General features: G+C 41.3%; 3 protein-coding genes across 3 annotated transcripts; 1 reads left to right on the forward strand and 2 right to left on the reverse strand.

The window, feature by feature from the left end:
• Positions 1 to 4,648: 4,648 nt before the first annotated feature.
• LOC147254328 (histone H3.3A) lies at positions 4,649 to 7,830 on the reverse strand. The gene is made up of 4 exons (XM_086215952.1): positions 7,699 to 7,830; positions 6,685 to 6,828; positions 6,391 to 6,544; positions 4,649 to 6,068 (listed from the first exon to the last, which is right to left on the reverse strand). The coding sequence occupies exons 2-4, from the start codon at positions 6,810 to 6,812 to the stop codon at positions 5,940 to 5,942; spliced, it is 411 nt and encodes a 136-aa protein (XP_086072078.1). The 5' UTR covers positions 6,813 to 6,828; positions 7,699 to 7,830; the 3' UTR covers positions 4,649 to 5,939.
• Positions 7,831 to 8,852: 1,022 nt separating this feature from the next.
• On the reverse strand, positions 8,853 to 11,571 carry LOC147254329 (histone H3.3A). Its single transcript, XM_086215951.1, has 4 exons — positions 11,417 to 11,571; positions 10,363 to 10,506; positions 9,803 to 9,956; positions 8,853 to 9,725 (listed from the first exon to the last, which is right to left on the reverse strand). The coding sequence occupies exons 2-4, from the start codon at positions 10,488 to 10,490 to the stop codon at positions 9,597 to 9,599; spliced, it is 411 nt and encodes a 136-aa protein (XP_086072077.1). The 5' UTR covers positions 10,491 to 10,506; positions 11,417 to 11,571; the 3' UTR covers positions 8,853 to 9,596.
• Positions 11,572 to 12,056: 485 nt separating this feature from the next.
• On the forward strand, positions 12,057 to 18,756 carry nop53 (NOP53 ribosome biogenesis factor). Its single transcript, XM_086215924.1, has 12 exons — positions 12,057 to 12,308; positions 12,665 to 12,741; positions 12,927 to 13,038; positions 14,349 to 14,554; positions 14,915 to 14,970; positions 15,104 to 15,199; positions 15,563 to 15,664; positions 15,763 to 15,927; positions 16,179 to 16,354; positions 17,433 to 17,499; positions 17,851 to 17,927; positions 18,039 to 18,756. The coding sequence occupies exons 1-12, from the start codon at positions 12,103 to 12,105 to the stop codon at positions 18,097 to 18,099; spliced, it is 1,401 nt and encodes a 466-aa protein (XP_086072050.1). The 5' UTR covers positions 12,057 to 12,102; the 3' UTR covers positions 18,100 to 18,756.
• Positions 18,757 to 19,458: the final 702 nt, after the last annotated feature.

Genomic DNA, 19,458 nt, shown 5'->3' on the forward strand with positions numbered 1-19,458 from the left:
TATCCAGTGATGTTTAGTTTATCCATCCATCCATCTTTTACGGCTTGTCCTGTTAAGGGTCACGGGGGCTGGAGCCTATCCCAGAAGCCTTCGAGCAAGAGGTGAGGTTCACTCTGCATGGGTCGCCAGTCCATCGCAGGGCCAACACACATAGACAATTATCTACTCTTTCACTGATGTAAATAGTGTAATGTGAGAGTCAGGGTTCACCCTGGACAGGTCACCAGTCCATCGCAGGGCCAACACACATAGACAGACAACCATTCACTCTCACAGTCACACCTACGGTCAATTTAGAGTATCAATCAGCCTCGTCCCCTCTTGATGTCTTTGGACTGTGGGAGGAAGCTGGAGTACCAGAGAGAACCACACAGGAACAGGGAGAACATGCAGACTCCACACAGAAAGATCCCGTGATCGAGCCGGGGCTCGAACCTGGAACCTTCTTGCTGTGACAGTGTTAACCACTGCACTATGGTGCCGCCCAGTGAGGTTTAATCAGTCACTAAAAGTGTCAACACTTTTTATAGAACATTTTATTGAAGTGAATAAATTCAAAGAGCATTATCGACAATAAGATGAGATGATGATAAAACAGTTCAATAAAAGCATCAAAACTAATTAATTCATGGAAGACCTGGAAATCCCATATCATGGGTCTGTGGTATCATTCACCGCTGACCACCAAAATCGTTTAAATTCATCTGTGAGTCACAAAGCCTCGTTGATACATTGTACAGTGTGATGCAAATACTACCATTACAGTGAGGTGTAATAATGGTGCAGCCTCCTCAGTATATTTTCAAAATATCCAGCCACATATGATATAACACTTAACACTGTTGTGTCATTAGACATTTTAATGTAGAAAAACAGAAACTAAGCTAAATTTGAAAAGGACACACACACACAAAAAAAACCCAGAAACATTTCATTTTCAAACAGCACCTATGACTGCAACAGGTTTGTGGTTAAACCGAATCCTGCCGGGTTACAAGTTGTTGACGCGGTTGTTGTTTTTTTTAATGTTCTGAACAGAGTTAATACCTGAGAGCGGTTCTCAACAACCCCATCTCCCCAACCTCACTTTCCCCAGACCCCATCCTTCCATACCTCTTTGTGCACTATCATACAACAAAAATCTCACTGGATTGTCTCGTAGTTTGATCCCAGTTACCTCCGCCATTCTCTCCCATCATAACCCCTGCATGTCAAAGCAGATGGCCGTCCCCATTAAGCCTGGATCGGCTCGATGTTCCTGCCTGTTAAAAGGGAGGTTTTCGTCGCTGCTGCTGCAGGATGTGCTTGCTCGTCATAGACCTGCTCTACTCATGAAGTGTCGTGAGATAACTTTTGTGGTGATTTGGTAACAGTTGGTTACCTCATCTCAAAGTCAGCAGGTTATTGGCTAATTGCCTTAAATAGGTTCTGTTGTTTAACCTTCTTATTCTTTGAACAACATCGGTAAATACCACACATGAATTTTGAAGTGTATATCTGTCCAAAAAAAATGGCAGTTGCTAAGAGATGGTTGAACCAATGCAAAGTTCTGTTGTGAAGTTAATTTTTTCCATTTTGCCTTCTCCATTTCCCCCCTGTAATTCCTGGAACATACAGCGGTAATTCGAAGTTTTAAGCACACAGGAGAAGCTTCGGAAGAAAACCAAAAGCGCTCCAGTTGTTAGTGCGATGAAGACTGAAATGAGGGGAAAAAACATGCTTCTACAAATAGGCCTGTCGTTGCGTGAATATATTGTCAAACTTTCTATGATTATTCAAACTACACATTACGTTTCTTTGTAGCCAATCAGACCAGATGAAAACATTTTTTTGGTTTAAAATACTAATCGGTTCATTTGACGCCTAGTTTTTCAAGTGTAATGAGCCCCTTATTTTACTACTTGGAGGCATGTTGCTGATCACACTTATTAGTGAAGTCTCATTCTTGTGTGTTTCAGTCAGGAAAAGTACTTTAGCAGCTCTTCATTCCTCTGGAATTTGTGTTAATTACTGTATAAGGTCGCCCACCCACCCCCACCCAACCAACCCCACCCCACCCACCCACCATGTCCATGTGTCAGTCTTCCTTCTTCCTCTTCTGTTCCTCTCTGATTTGTATCTATAAACCCTCCTCCCCTCTTCTCAAATACACACACTGTACCAGTTGTGTACTAATCTACCCCTCTTGCCAACACACACACACACACACACACACACACACACACACACACACACACACACACACACATACATACATCTCTCTCTTCCTCAACATCCATCCATCTCTCTCCACCCCCCCCCCCCCAACCCCCCTTCCCGTCTACCAATCCCGGCACTGTGTTAATCTGGTGCTGCTCTGACGGTCAGCACTTTGAGCGGCAGACAGACAGATTGGCTGTAATCCCCTGAGTGCCACAGATGGAGCGCCACTATGCAGACCTTGGGGAAGGTGAACACACAGTTGCACAAACACAAATACACACACATACACACATGAACAAAGAGCATATAATTAAAAAAAATGTATGCATGTCCTTCTTTAGCTGAATGGACATATATGAGTCCATCACATGCTCAAGAATTAAAGTACAGTCCTGCATATGACTCTGAACACATCAGACAACAGCAAGAGCTCATGTTTTAAAGGACATTTAAAAAAACAACCCAATTCATTTCAAGCTGGTGAAGGCTACATTCTAGCTACAGTGTGATCGAACTACATGCTGTTTTACTGTATTCTCTACTCAAATAAAAAAACTAGGAGAAGGTGTTTTATTTTGTCCAAACAATTAAAGCATCTAGGAGGGCTGTTCTAGCATACCATGTGGCGGTGTTCCAGTCTAAAGGAAGGTTGCTATGCTGCCATATCATCTTGAGTGTGTCACGAGCCGAGAAAGAACCAATTGAATTTTAGAGCAGATCTGCTCAATAAAGTGAAATATTGCTGTTTTTTTTTAACACTCTAGTTTTATTGACATCTTTAGTCTCCTATCTGTCACTGAGATGCCCTGGCGGAGGAACATGCTCTTTGAGTGCCCTCTAGTTGTTGGGTGACCTAGATCAGGCTGTAGAACAGAAATTTTGACATAATTTTGCTCATTCAGTCTGACTAATGTTACATGTCAATCAACTCTTCTTTGCTGCTCCAAAAACAGTAGTTGCGGGAAGCACGGCACAACTTCTTATGTCAGTTTTCGTTACAGTTTGAATGTGACGAAGAATAATTTCCTACATGAAATGTTGGTCAGAGATACCTGAGCAAAATGAACAGTAGCACAGAGGGCTAATAAATGCTGTGTGCATTGACCTGTGCGTGACTTTTACTCAGCCTAGAGGACTTGCCAATACTGTTAGCAGAATTGGACCAACTCTAGTCACCAAGAAACAAATACGCTGTCATGTAATCCTGAAGCTTGACTGATTTAGGCTGCTCTGTTCACTCCGTTAGAAATGAGAAATTAATGGATTCATGATTTACAGCAGACTTTTTATATTTTTGACACTCTTCGGCTTTGAATCAGAAAATTCACCAAACTGCATAGTTTTAAATCCCTTTTCTACACCTTAATGTTTGTTTGATTTAGTACATTAGTATGTGTTTGTGCACGTGTGTGTGTGTGTGTGTGTGTGTGTGTGTGTGTGTGTGTGTGTGTGTGTGTGTGTGCTTGAGTGTGTGCCCACACCACTGTCGCTGTGATGCCCATTCAAAACAACAGGATTAAGGGCTGGTGTTTGATTAGATGTTTGTTTGTCTACGTGTGCTTCATTGTAATGAGGATAGCTGAGGCCACAGAGACATTGGCAAATTTGTGTTTGTGTGTGTGTGTGTGTGTGTGTGTGTGTGTGTGTGTGTGTGTGTGTGTGTGTGTGTTTCATTGTAATGAATATGGCAGAGGGCATGGCTTTATCCCTTTTAATCAAGGGAGTAGAAGGATGAACTGCAACACTGATGAGGGGAATGATGTGAGCCTAGAAAAAGGATATCAATTGTAATATAAGTCTTCCTTTGTGTGTGTGTGTGTGTGTGTGTGTGTGTGTATGTGTGTGTGTGTGTGTGTGTGTTGTAGATAAGAGATCATATCAAGGACAGGAAACCAGGTAGTCTCCTTGAAGTGGCCAGATAGCAAAAGACACGCGTCACAGCAGCAACTCCAGCTCATTGTCTTGTTCTTCTACCAATGTTTTGGGTTTTTCTAAATAAAACAACAACAAAAAATAACAGTCTGAAGATTTTAGGAAATAAAACATCAGTTTTATGCTGGCCAAAATAGATGAAGACAGCACTCCTCTTGGAAATGTGAAAATAATAATGTGGATTCACTCTGTTACCGGTCATTGTGACGTCTCCAGGAAGTGACTGACAGTATTTTACTGCCATCTCGTGGCAAAACTGCCTCCAGACAAGGACTCATCCACAGCCCATGACAGCCCCAAGACACAGAAAAATGTGTGTAGTTTAAGAAGACTGTGCTGTTCGTATACAAGTCAGGATTTTTCTTAATTTCAAATTGTTTAATGCAGTGATCAACCTGTTCCTGAACCCAGATATATTTGGAAGGAATCAGTTTACCCTTCAAAGGTTACTTAATCTCTCTGCTGCAGCTAGCAACCATGATTGAACAAGCTAGTAAACCACAAGCATAGGGGAGTGTGTGTAACATCCATTTATTACCACCTTATATGACAAATCTGGAAATTACAAACATCATTTAATTGGAACATCATCCTCAACATTTCAAAAAAGAAAATCAAATTGAGCAAAAAACAAAATTAAGTTAAAAGGGCGAGGAGTCAACCTGAGAAACGGTACACAGATGATCTGGAGAGAGAAAAAAGTAAGAGGCAAACAGGGGGAAGTTTACAGAAAACGTGATGGTTATTATTTTTCATTCTAATTTACAATACATTTATTTTCACATCTTAATTAGCTGTTTTTTTTTAAATCTTTTTTTTTCCTCACTTGGAGAAGGTTTGGTTTTGGAGAAGATTATAAACCTTGATGGACCTTCACCTTAAAAAGCTCAGTTATCAAAAAAGGAGCCACTGTTACAAAAGTATCTTTGACACCATACTGAGATCTCAGGCTTTGGTTCAAACCATCAAATGAAGTCATTTGGAACGCCACAAACACAGGTGAGGTCAAACTCTTATTCGTCAGGAAAGTAGGATCAAACTTTGGTGCCAAAAAAAAACAACCCAATAGCTTCACATTTCAGTAGAAAAAAAATAATTCAAATTGTTTTTTTTAAAATGTTTTTGTTCTGTTTTCATCCCCCCATCTTCAAATAGATCATAGTGAAAAGAAACCCCACTCGTGAGTAATGTAATGAAAGACAGCGATGATCAATAATGAGATTTTAAATCAACTTCTCCAGAGATGCTGATGGATTGTATAGGACTGGTTGTGACGATCAGAGCTAACACTCAGGCAGAAACATGCAGGGACAGAGGATGCAGCCTCCACAAGCAGACCAACACTGACATCTCTGCATATTAGTCAGCCAGAGGCTGGTGGAGAGCAGGAGAAGAGGACCACCTAGCACCCTGCTGGAGAGATGCCCCCAGCAGTCAAATATGCATCCTCCCCTCCTGTCTGTCCCTCCCCCATTTGCATTGTTCTAGTCTGGAATTTATCGTTGTCACCTCATGTCGAGTCAGAGTAGACACAGTGCAAACTAGAAGACATGTACTTGAGGAGAGCTCATCACCAGAGTAACGGTACATGCACAGAAAGGGAGTACCATAGAAGAAGTCTGTTGCTGCTGCTAAGCGCACTAAGAAAAACACGACTATACACTTTATTCATAATATAATCAGTTTTCCTCTACATACTACTAACACGGGGAGGGAGGTACTGAGGGAGGGAGTAGGTCAGGGACTGAGAGACAGACGGGTGGAGGAAGGGGAGGAATTGAAAAGGAGAAAGACAGAGAGTATGTTTAGGCACGCTCCCCGCGGATACGACGTGCCAGCTGGATGTCTTTGGGCATGATGGTGACACGCTTGGCGTGGATGGCGCACAGGTTGGTGTCCTCAAACAGACCCACCAGGTAGGCCTCGCTGGCCTCCTGTAAGACAGAGACACAGGAGGACAAGAATTGTCAGCAGAGCTGAAATACCACTGATAAGGCACATATGCACTCAACTTTATTACTTTCATTTTAACTCTTTCACTTTCACAATCCCTTTGCAACTTCATTATCCTAAACAGATATTTGGATTTTTCTGTATTCTTGCATTGAAAGTTGCATGGTTTTGTTAAGATGTTGTACAGCTCTTATTTTTACCCACTTATACTCACTGTATTCGTGTAAAACACAATGTGCACTTCAGAATATCAACCAACTAGAAGTAATAAGTACATAGTTGATGTTTGATTGAGATACAGACCTGCAGAGCCCCGATGGCGGCACTCTGGAAACGCAGGTCGGTCTTGAAGTCCTGGGCGATTTCTCTCACCAGGCGCTGGAAGGGCAGCTTACGGATCAGCAGCTCAGTGGATTTCTGATAACGACGAATCTCACGCAGAGCCACAGTGCCGGGCCTTCACGATACATTGAAAACAAACTGATTCACATAGGAAGAACATGATGTTGCCCTGCTTTTTATATTCTCAAAAATATTTATTGTTGCTATTTTATCTTGACTTGTTGGGGAGCGTTTTTATTTTGTTGTTCTTCTCACCTGTAGCGATGGGGCTTCTTGACACCCCCAGTGGAGGGGGCACTCTTACGGGCAGCCTTGGTAGCCAGCTGCTTACGTGGAGCTTTGCCTCCAGTGGACTTACGGGCAGTCTGCTTGGTACGGGCCATTGTTACTACAAATCACCTGAGAAGGGTTGAGAAAGACAGAAATATTGGCTTTAGATGAGAAACTGTTAATATTAATTCCAATAATAATTAACTGTTTCCTTTCCCATTTCCCATCACGATTTATTATCCTTAACATTTACACATGTAAAAAAAAAACAACGTTTTTTATTCCTGCATTTTTTAACATGTACTGAGTAGAAATAAATTAATACCCGATATTAAAATTAAAAAACTATTATTGAATTCTACCCCACAAGTCGACCCGAGTGAACTTTTGAGTATAAACAAGACATTTCTTGTCGCTCTAATGAAGAAATATCAGTCAAACGTGAATGATGATACGATTGGCCAGTACGCCGATTCGATTACATAAATATAACCTGTCAACCAATAAGCAAGCAGAATCTTCGGAGTGGGCGGGCACTACAACTGCCTTCACTGTTTCTAGACCCGCCTCTCCCGCTCTGATGATGGCGGCGGTTTGATGCGCAAACGGGATGAAGACCCGGGGCAGAAGAGCATAGGAGTAGTACATAAACAACTTCGATTTAACGGATTTTTGCTGTTCGAGTGAATCGGAAAATGGGAGAACATTACAGAAGACATTTCAAGGAACTCATAAATAGGCACGGGAGAGCTGAACGACCCTTATCGGCTGCGTAGAACCGAGCTGAACCGGCGCACAATTTGAAACAGAATTTCCCCTCGTCTGAACGGCTGGAGAAAAGACTGCATTTCACCGTCGTTTCGAGAGCCGCGTTTGTTATTTTCCCTCACGACGAAAATAGATATTTACACTGTTAATTCAACCTGGAAATTGAACATTTAAGAACTGTAAAGCACAAAGTTCATTCCTAAGCAGATTTTTGTGTTTCCAGAGACTTACCGAGGGTAAAAGTGAACAGAAGTGCTGAGAAACGTTTCGCTTGTCTATTTTCTTCTTCGTATCCACAATGGGAAACAGCGTCCAGCGGGAAAATGGCCGCCGCGTCAATCATTTGTCCCACAATGCAACAGTGTTTACATTTCTGCGATTACTTTAGTTTGTGTTTTGCAGTTTGTTACGAACTGAGTTGGAAAAGTTGACCGTGTGTCCGTGTTTCGTTTATCATATTTTTCATCTCGTTGATGAGGTTTGTCGTAATTAAAAGGTAATTGTACTTTTAGTAGTTACAGTGGTTAGTAATCAAGGGAATTTCACAAAATGTGTATAAATACTCAGACGGATCCAGAATACTGCACAATCAAAGTATCTTCCAAGCTGATACTTAGTAATTTTTAAGTAGCTGTATCTGTAATGTCGAGAGGAAAATGACTTTTTATATTCTTAATTATAACTGTTGCCTTTAACTGATGTATTCATGGATTATATTAAACAAATTAAACAAGAAAAATCATAATATGCCCTGATGTGCATTTTTCACATTCCTGGCCTTTTGCCAGTATTTATTGTGGGTGAAAAAAAATTAGACTTTTAAAAAAGTGCATCAAAACTTAACGAGGCTATGGTTGTCAGAAATGTTGTTGCAGATAATGTCTGATAATGATGTAATAAACAATATCATGAAGTTACTTGCTGGGTTACCTAAAAAAAAAAAAAAAAGAAACCGCACAGTTTGATGATTTTGACAGTTTCAACTCAAACAAACTCAAATTACAGTTTTCACAAAAAGCTGAAAAAGATGTAATACTGAGAACAAAATACTGCTTTAACCAATTGTCTTTTTACAAAACTAAAGCCATTTGTGGTGGGCTGCAAAAATAATGGAGTGTTTTTTGTGGTTATAAAGTATTAGAACCATTAAGGGTAATAAAATGTTTAAATTGGTGTAATAAATGCCTATCACATTTTCTGACAGCTAACTTGATGAGACCAAGCTACAAATGATCAAAATGTGAATTTTCAGGTTTAGCATAAAACCCCACAATTAAATCTTTGAATTAAGAGGATGATTCACTCCTGATTTATCATTATTCGTGAGGATTAACTTCTTTAGATTTTGCTTAAATATGAAAACAAAATATAAATCACTCAGACAATTTAACCACAAGAACCTGTTTATTATGTCTGTATGTGAATTTTGGAGTACAAATATTTTTGTTTAAAAATGACCAAAAACACAAATCAATTACGCAGTAGAAAAAAAAAAAGGTTATCAACCTGAGAGAGAAACAAAAAGTCATAACATTACCTGGACATAATAACGTGGCTGAAAATTTAAGTATGATCAACACAGGTCTGCTACATATACGCCGCTTGTCTGTCAAAACCATGCAGTGTCATGATAGCACAATGACATTTAAAAATGACAACCAGAATCCAACGTTTGGGTTTTGATACATTAAACAGTAGAAATACACCATTGAAACAAAAGTCACTACTAACAAAATAAATGTCTGTTTCAAAAATCAAACTGAAAACAAAAAAGAAGAGCCATAATATTAATGTCTGTGTCTGTCTGAAGATGAAAATGTCTCCGCCTTAATGCTATTTCCTATGCTCACTTCAGATCACACAATATTCTTGGCTTGCAAAAACACCTTACTGATAGAGCTAACAAGGCATTCCTGTGAGATAGCTCGATACAAGTGAGGAGTGTTCAAACATACATGAAGATATCTCTAGAGAAACTCTGCTACTAGTAGCACCAAAGAAGACATAATCACATGTTTACGGTTATCACAATCATATGATATATAGAGAACCTCAAACCAAACTACTAACTAGGTGTAGAGGGAGGAAAGAGTGTGAGTGGACATTATTTATTAAACCAGGAAAACATTTCAAGCACGCTCCCCGCGGATACGACGTGCCAGCTGGATGTCTTTGGGCATGATGGTGACACGCTTGGCGTGGATGGCGCACAGGTTGGTGTCCTCAAACAGACCCACCAGGTAGGCCTCGCTGGCCTCCTGCAGATAGACGGGAAGAGCATTGAAGCAAGTGGAAAGATGGACTTAAATTATTTTCTACCGTGAATGATACAGACCTGCAGAGCCCCGATGGCGGCGCTCTGGAAACGCAGGTCGGTCTTGAAGTCCTGGGCGATTTCTCTCACCAGGCGCTGGAAGGGCAGCTTGCGGATCAGCAGCTCAGTAGATTTCTGGTAACGACGAATCTCACGCAGAGCCACAGTGCCGGGCCTGGTGAGGAGAAGGGAAGTTGAATTCAACTCATACAAAAAGAGCAGTTCAAGTTCATCTAAAATTCCTTTCTGGAGTAACAATTCATGTTGAGACTCTGAAATGCTCTTTTTCTCCTTTTTCACAGGACTTCCTCTCCCTGTCACAGTCAAAATGCAAAATATATGTTGGAACTCGCTTGGTATGAGCTTCTGTGTTCAGTTTATGGGTTCATATGTACATAAATGAGCAAATTTAAATGTAGCTGCATAGGTAGCTGAGGAACAACTATACTGTTATTATGCCTGCACAAATGCGGAACACAGGCTACAATTAAAAAAACTAAAAAAAACAAAAGGGTCTCCACCCTGAAGTTCCTTTGGGATTAGGCCCTATTTAACGAGCCACCTGGCACCTGGGCTCTCACCTGTAGCGATGGGGCTTCTTGACACCCCCAGTGGAGGGGGCACTCTTACGGGCAGCCTTGGTAGCCAGCTGCTTACGTGGGGCTTTGCCTCCAGTGGACTTACGGGCAGTCTGCTTGGTACGGGCCATTGTTTCTACAAATCACCTGAGGATACATGAGAAATTAACATTAAGGCATTTATATGTAATAATGTTTTAAACACCTCAAGGAACAGAATAAAAAAAAGTGGATTTAATATTTATAATAATGTCAAACTTCACATTATCAAGACTGACACTACTACTCAGGGAGTGAGCGAAAAAAAAGTGCTTCGGAAGCTTCATATTTCTTCGAGCAGCACCCCTGTAGCTTATGCAATAACTCTTTTTTAATCGGCAAGGGAGGCATCCAATTAGGAAACCGCTCTTTATCATTTAAACCAATCACCTCCTCCAAACGACCCACTAGGGCAGGATGTTGTGGACCCGTGGACCAATCACACGAAGAAGGGAGCCGACAAGCACCGCCCCTTGCGCACTGAACGTGGGTTTGTTCATTTCTTCATACAGCGCATCCCTGTCCACCACAAGCCTTGATTTTTTATTCAGAATGAGCTATTTTACAGGAAAACCAAGCGACACCGCCCCCATCGGCTGCTGTGTGTTCAAAAACCAACACACCCACAGATGATGGCTGGCTGCTGGCTGGAAGAATGTAAACGGGAAGGAAAAATCGGTGTAGCAAGCGACGAGGGCGACGAGAAAAACGACCGAAGAGTGTAAAAACCGCAATGTGAAAATGGAATATACTTTTTGGAGACGACACTAGACATGTCAGGGGATCAATTGGTGGACAATATTTTGTCAGATGACCCCTCAGTTTAGGCGCATTTCCGAGTCAAATTCGAGCAGATCACAAGTGCTTTACAGGTCCCCGACTCCCCGAGCAGGAAGATAATAGCTCGACTGCTCTGCGTTTGCTTTTTCGTCAAAAATAAACGAAAAAACACGTCCATCCAAAAAATAACACCACATTAAACGATTTATGATAGTTTTATTGAAATTGTATCACTTACCTTCGGAAACTTAATGACAGATTGCCGCTTAAAAATGGGAAATTATTCTTCAGTCTCTAAAGCGTTGTTCTCGCAACAAAATGAAGGGAGGAAAAAAAGAAAAAGGACATAGGAAAGCAATAGGAGACACGTTTCCCATGATGCATTTGGGACAAACATATTACATACATGCTGCAACATGATAAGCAATTGTATAAACACGCTATGTCGCACTTCCATTCAATACCTTCTTTATCTTAAAAATAAAATATTTTCTTAGGATATCTCTATTATGTGTTTTTATAAAAGAAGTTTTCTCGGGGAAAAATACAGAAACTTATGTATTAGTAAAGTATTGGGATTGTAAGGTCCATATTTCATACTTTGACATCTATATTCACAGTTTTATTTTTGTTTTATTGTATATTATATATCTATATATCTATATATAAATAATTAAACATTACAGACTAAGACCTTTCATCTCCAAAATTGTGTAATAATGTGGTAACTGTGTTGAAATTTTGAATAACTGCATCTTATCACATCACATACGATAAAACGAAATTTAAAAAGTTAAAACTTTTATTAGCAGTTACAATTTGCATTGCAATTACGCATCAATTCCGCAGGTGGCGCCAACACTCATCATCAGCGCTCTTCACCAAAGAAGAAGACACGTGTTTCTTTTACCTCAGTCCTCCAACATGGCGGCAGCCAGGCGACTGAAACGCGTGGTGGCGTCGCAGCCAGGTTTTCTAAGTTTAAATGCCTCATCAAATCCCGCAGACCAGCTGAGCACTCGGAGAAAACGTGTCAACAAAAACAAGAAGAAGAACTGGAACAAACATAGCGACGTTAACGATGTCGAGGACTTCCTAGAAGATATCAGACACCAGGAGCGGACTACAGGGTGAGTTGTAGCCTTGCGGTTGGCGGTGTGATACTGATTTCAGCTTTCACTAAAATTCAGCGTAAAATACACACGCGCAATGCATACACTTGAGTGTTACTCAGATGTAAAACCATCCATTGTACTGTCCGGCATCTGTCGGGTCTCTGCTTTAGAGTTCTGTGTCCAACATGGACACCGGACCGATTCTCCAGCTGCTTTGCTTCCGTCTAGGGGGCCATATACCTTTTTACCCCCTGCACACGTTTCACTTATCTGTAAAAATCTACTGATGCTTAATTCTGAATTAATGTGTTCTCCAGTGTGTTGTTTTTGTGCCACATGAGCGTGCGTCATGTAGAATGTGTGTTTTTCAGTGGCCTGTTGGCGGAGAAGTCAGATGATAGTTTGTTCTTTTTGGATGTTGGACAAGTGAAGAGAAATGAGCCGAAGGGTAAGGTTGCCCCTGCAGTGCTTCTTTTCATGTGCATTAAAAAGTAAATGATTCATAAACATAACCTGTATATCCTCATTTTCATTGTATTACATAAGTAAAGTTTGTATCCAGTTTTTGAGTGTGTTCGCACTTGGGCCTGCTGCTGAAACTGAAAGGGTCTTTTTTTCCTCCTTTTGTCTCAGTCAAAGCAGAAGCAGAACCCACCGAAGGGAAGAAGAGGAAAGGCAAGTCATCACGTCCTCTGAGGATAGACTTGATCCTGCAGCATGACTCTCTCGTCCCACCACCCAAAGAGTCAGTATGCGTCACGGTTCTGTCCTTACTGATCCTTGATGGGTAGATTTATGCTTTACTGATAAGACATTATTCTGGATTCTGTTCAAAGATGTATCGTTCATGTAGACCTTTTTACAGAGCACCCAGATGCTGATCACCAATGCAAGATGGCAGCGTGTAATTCACTGTACTTTTAAATATGTCCCACAGAGGTGAATGTATCAAGAATGAGTCCTAAAACGTAGAAGTAGGTTAGCATTGTTGAGTATTTGGTTTCCTTGTGTTAAAGTCAGCGGGTGTTTTGATGAAATTCCTCAAATAAGCTCTCTGGTTAACATGGGTTTAAAATATTTTAACAGGATGAAATGCACCACTGTAGAGAATTGGAAGGGCCTATGGCAGGGGTGGGCAATCATGTGCCATGGAGGGCCGTTTGTATGCAGGTTTTCCTTCCAACCAAACACTTTAACAGGTGATCTCACTGATTAACACACCTTCAGCCACAGAAGAGTGTTAATCAGTGGAATCACCTGTTAAAGTGTTTGGTTGGAAGGAAAACCTGCATACAAACGGCCCTCCATGGCACATGATTGCCCACCCCTGACCTATGGGACAGTTAACAAATGGTAACAGAAGAATCAGGGGACACAATCACGCCAAATATAGGATACGTGTATCGAGTTTGAGTCATTTATGATGGGAAAACGTTTGTGCTTCATATTCTCAGCAGAGAATTCATTCATTACTACAAAGTAAATCTAGACTTCCTCATACAAACATTTTCTTCTTCCATTTGTCATTGTGATTTAATTACTCCATAGAATCAAATTTTTAGATTTAAGAACTTGTCATGTTAACTCTTACGTGATCTATGTTAGACAGTGTGTCAGGTAAATGACACTCAGTAGTTCTAGACAGATTTGACAGTAATCATGAATGTGTTGTACACGTGGGAAGAACGGACACAAAGTGCATCTTTTTTTTTAAATCTTGAAACATCTTCCTTGCTTGTGTTTTCTGAATGCTGCAAGAGTGTGTGTTTCCAGTGATGATCTCATCTTTGCACTCACAGTATTTCCTTCATGGGAACGTGAAGACCACAAAGAGGGGCTCAGGAATCCGTTGTGTGAACGGTGTCCTGGGATCTGAGGATTTGCGAACACGCACAAGTCACCGTAGATGGTGTTAAACCAGAAAAATCAAAACATGCAGTGTCCATTTTGCTAATTTTTTCACTTTCTCTTGAACTTCTGGGGTCATACATGGTTCCTTGACCTCCTCCTGCCCCACATAACCAACTGATTGTCTTCTTTCTGCTATGTCCCCAGTGTGCTGTCCTACCAGCAGCCAAATGCCAAGAAACTTCGCCGCATTGCCCAGAAGGCAGAGCAGCTGGCAGCCAAAGGAGTTGTAACGCGGCGGCAGAAATGGCTGCTGAACAGACCACCAGTCAACAACAGGACAGCTAAGAAAGCTGTGACGGAGGCTAACAACAACCCAGACAGAGACTATTATGACATATGGAGTCAAGAATGTGAGTTGTGTGTGTGTGTGTGTGTGTGTGTGTGTGTGTGTGTGTGTGTGTGTGTGTCCAGTGATGATCCCATCCTTGCGCTCCCAGTATTTCCTTTATGGCAATGTGAAGACAAACATGGAGCTCAGATGACTTATGTGAAGTTCATCTGGGATCTGAGGATACATTAAGACCAAAATTAGCAAGGCTAATAACAAAGTCATTTATTCACTGTAGTTTTGGGGGCTGTGTCGTATTGAAAACAATATGTCTGTGATTGTCCGTTATCAGCTGATCAACACACACTCTGGGTTCTTTATTCTTATATCGCCTGTGTTTAACAACGCTTTTATTGCTTCTTTTTTCCTCTTGATTAAACAGCCAGAAATTCAGCTGATCCATGGTACCTTCAACAGACTGGCAAGAAGCTTGTCAGGGTAAGCGTGTTTGTGAGACATTTGATTTGATCACATGACCTGCTGGCAGGGGTAGATGCTGTGAGTGTTAAGTGGTTTGAGTTTTTACATAATGTGGTTGTATTGTCTTTTTTTTTTTTTTTTTTTCTCCCAGCGGCCAGAGAAGCTGAATGAAAAACCATCAGTGCTCCCTGCTGTGGAGGTGATTGCTCCCGGAGGTTCCTACAACCCAGACTTCTTCTCCCATCAGGTACCTTCATTTCTACTCTGTACACTCACTGATGGCTGCAAATGGTAGGACCAGAAAAGAATATGTAGACCTCATACAACCTGACCTCATTCATATATTTAAGCATTCGGCTCCCTTGTGAATACACCTCTGTATGGGAGCTCACACCTGCGCAATGACTCCTTTTTCATACTGAATACACACATTATAAGACATATCACACCATCTTTGCTTTAGAGCAACAGCTGTGCTACTTCTGCTTGAAGCTAAACTAGATCAGTTGTGCTCCTACAACATCTTATGAAGGGCTGATGACTACTTCAAGCAAGAGAGTTCATTGTGCGTTCACCCATTCACTCGGTTAATCTCCCTCTGTGAACACAGGCACTGCTCAGAGAGGCCCACGACATAGAGGTGAAGAAACAAAAGCAGGAGGACAAAATCGAGAGACAGCTGGCAGTCGACAAAGGAGACACGGCAACAGAGGTGACGTCACCATCCTTCCAGCTCGTCTTGTTTCTGTGGGTCGTAATACAGCAGGAAGTTGGATCTCTGATTTTTATGCAACGTGTGTTTGTGTGCAGGAAACAATCTTTCAAGAACAGGTGGAAGGCCTGGTGGAGGAGAATGAGGAAGAGGAGGAGGTGGTTCCTAATGAGGAACAGGAGGACGGGGTGGTCGGAGCCATTGCGCTGACAGAGAAGAAGACTGAGAGACAAAGAAAAAGAGAGAAAGCAGAAAAAATGAAGGTACCTGCACATTTTAAAGAGTTGAAACCTTTACTGTTAATTATTGAAGCTTAGCTTTGTTTGGATGGTCATGACAGAGAAACCATCAACACGCAATCCTGTACAGAGTATGGGCTAAACTTGTGTACTGAATGCAGTTCTTTTCAGTTGATGAAACCTGTGCAGTTAACATGAACTTTCTGCAAGAACTCTGAAAAAATTACTTTGTCTTTGGCATCTAACCCTCCACCTTGCTGTTTGTTCTGTTACAGGAGCAGCAGCGGCTGGCCGACAAACAGCAGACAAACCAGCGACAACAGCTGTTTCAACTCCGCTCCATTAAGGCATCCATCAAAAAGAAGGAACAGACAACTAAGGCCAAACAGAAACAGCGAAAGGCCAATCAGGAGTCTCAGAAAGCTCAGCCCAGACGCCTCGGCAGACTCAAGTATGCACTGAGCATCATCATGACGCTTCATACCCCACACTCTTAGTTTTGCTGTGTCAGAAATTTGGCACATTGACCAGAGACATGCTCTCCAATAAATACGGGTGTTAAAGTTGCATCATAAACGTACCTTTTTCTAGTGAGGCACCGACTTCCTGGCCAGGGACCAGAATCAGCTGGTTTCTCAGCGTGACCGACTGGCCGGTGTTGCATATATCAGGTCCACGATTCCTTACCGGTCACTTGCCGGTGCACAGTTTTGCCAGAAATAGTGCCGATTCTACTTTTGATTTTTAGGGTTGTCAAAGTAAGACAAGACCCAGAAACCTAGTACAAATTGGGGGATACAATTAGAGTAATATGTTCTGTTATAATGAAAATAAAATGTTCTATTAAAGAAAAGTTGATTTTTTTAATGTTTTTATATAAAGTCATAGTTCTTCGACAGGGAATTGGTATAGGCAAGTCACACTTAACACAGAAATCAGAATCAGTCCCTTGAATCTTGGCCCTTGAAGCGCGTTGCTCATTCCTGATGGTTAAATTTGTGAAGCAAGCATTTGTTGAAGTTGACTTATGACACAAACCACACCCACTTCTGTCTTAATATCCAAACAAAAAAGTGTAGTTTCTTGGTGAAATGGATACAGATAACGATGACCTGTTGCGCCCCTAATGCAGACTGAGCTAGTGGTACAGTCTGGCTGTGCGACTAACTAGCTTGCATGTGGAAATGCGTTGTGTGAATATATGTTCAAAACGATCAGTACAGTGGTCCTGAGGACTCCGATCCACTGCACATGAGTTTGTGACACGGACTTCTAAAATGATACACTATGCATCTATGCTGTTCACAGCTGTTTGAATGGAGTCCATCAATGTCCGAGTAGAACATCCACCTCTTATGGAAAATATGTACTGGTTAATTTGAAATGATGCAACAGCAGTATTTGTGAGATTATGGATGTAATCAGTTCTGCATTTACAGTTTTTCCTCAGGTTTTTCCTGCAGGGGGCAGTGTGCTGAAGCCGCTGTTGGTGTGCACATAAGTAAATGGTTGCTATTCTGTCTGTGCAGATTTCAGGCTCAGGACATGGAGGTTCAGCTAAGCAACGAGCTGGCTGGCTCCCTGCGGCAACTCAAGGTACTTTAATAACTCTTGATATTTGTCTGTGTCTTTATCTGTAATGAGTTTTTACTCTTTTCTCGTGGTCACTGTTGTGTCTTTATCACCATGTATTCAGCTTGTTCTCTAATACGCTAACGGCCTACTTTCCTGCACTGTGATATTTATTTCCATTTGATCTAATAGCCAGCAGAATATTCCCAGCTCATCTCTCTTATTGCCTGCTGTTGTTTCTGAATAATTCCAAAACCAACCTATGTGATGTAAGATTTTTTTTAAAGGAAGGGTGGGGGGTGGGGTGTGCAGTGGCACTTGTCCCACATGGACTTGTTCTTTCCCATCACTTCATGTAATACCATGTCTGTACAGCCAGAGGGCAGTGTCATCAAGGACCGCTTCAAGAGTCTGCAGAAGAGGAACCTGATCGAACCCAGAGAAAGAGCCAAGTAAGGATTGCAGCCTCAGTCTGGCATAACATCTCATCAAAGGATTGTTGGAAAGGGGTCATTAAGTATATTAAATAAAATGTACATTTGTCTGCCTTCTGCTTTTCCCAGGTTCAAGAGGAGATACAAGCTGAAGTATGTGGAGAAGAGGGCCTTCAGAGAGATCACTTAGTGCCACAGACCACAGGAGCTGAGTGCAGCGCAATGGAACCGTGTATATACAACCTTATGACTGTTAACAAACCGCCTGATCCTTTCACATGATGATTCCAGCCAGAAAACAAAAATCACATCGTGATATAAACCGAAATGAAAAGCTGAATATCTGTTTGGTGCATTTTTGTACTGATGGCTTCACAAACATTCAGGTAATGACGTCTTTCTCTGCGTTATGTATTAAGAGTTCTATCAGGCGAAAGTTTGTAGTCTGCAGGGGCCAAGCATAAGCCAATGTTTCAGGCATGCACGAGAAAAGGTTCACACTTGAGGTTAAAAATGGGTCAGTTTCAAAAAGTGTTGCTGTCTGCCGCGGGCATACCGGTCAGGTCGACCCGGCAGCACATCTGGAATTTACAAAGATGAATGCAACACTGAATACGTGAAGTTAATATTGTGATTTTAGTGAATAACATCTGTAATGAATAACATGCAGCCCCAACTTAAGTAGAATGATTGCTTTTTAGGATGTATATGTGGTCATGGAATTTTTAAAAGGCAGTTTTGGGTCCTGGAAATTTCATTGGAAAATAAAGCCAGAAAAATTTATGAAAGCCACAGAAAATGGCCTCACAAATACCTTTTTAGAACAAATAAGCTTCAATTTGTTTAGACGAAGAAATGTTTCATTTATTCCCTTTTTATAACATTTATAAAGGGGTGGAAAAGGAATGAAAAGTTAAACATGAAAATGTATGAATCCATTTTATTTCCTCAAATAAAAAACATTTCTGCAGGATGTTTGGACTGAGGAGGCAGGCAGGTGATAATTGAATTTAACCTCCAGCTTAAAGTAATTGACCAGTCCCCTGCTGGTGTGAACGAGACACTCACACTCTTCATTACGTCAAAGCTTCTTATCTACTTATCACTGTGAAAATGTAATCTTTCAGGGTCCAAAGATCCCCCATCCGCCCCTCTAGATGCCTAAATCAGTCCTCCTTCACACACACACACACACACACAGACGAGTGTGTTAAAAACCAGCCCCACTTCAGCAGCTTATGTTTTAATGTTGATGACCTACAGATGAATTAACCTGCTTACAAAGCCACTGTTTGTCTCAAAGGAACCTAATCTGTTAGTTTAGTATTTACAGGACTTAATGTAAAATAGGTTTAATGGCAGTCTGCTCTGGAAGTGGGGCTGATATTCTTCATCTAGGTGTTCCCTCTGGGGCGAATCTCTAAGCGAGTTAATGTCATAAACTAGACAGAAAAGCTTTGAGGCCTTATACCGAAATTTGTCTTATTTGTGAAACCGACTATTGAGTATTTCTACTTCTGCATTTGAATCTACAGATAAGAAAACCCAA

Source organism: Aulostomus chinensis, chromosome 10 (assembly GCF_037954235.1).
Source record: "Aulostomus chinensis isolate RoL2024-O1b breed Wild chromosome 10, RoL_Achi_v1.0, whole genome shotgun sequence".
Taxonomy (NCBI): domain Eukaryota; kingdom Metazoa; phylum Chordata; class Actinopteri; order Syngnathiformes; family Aulostomidae; genus Aulostomus; species Aulostomus chinensis.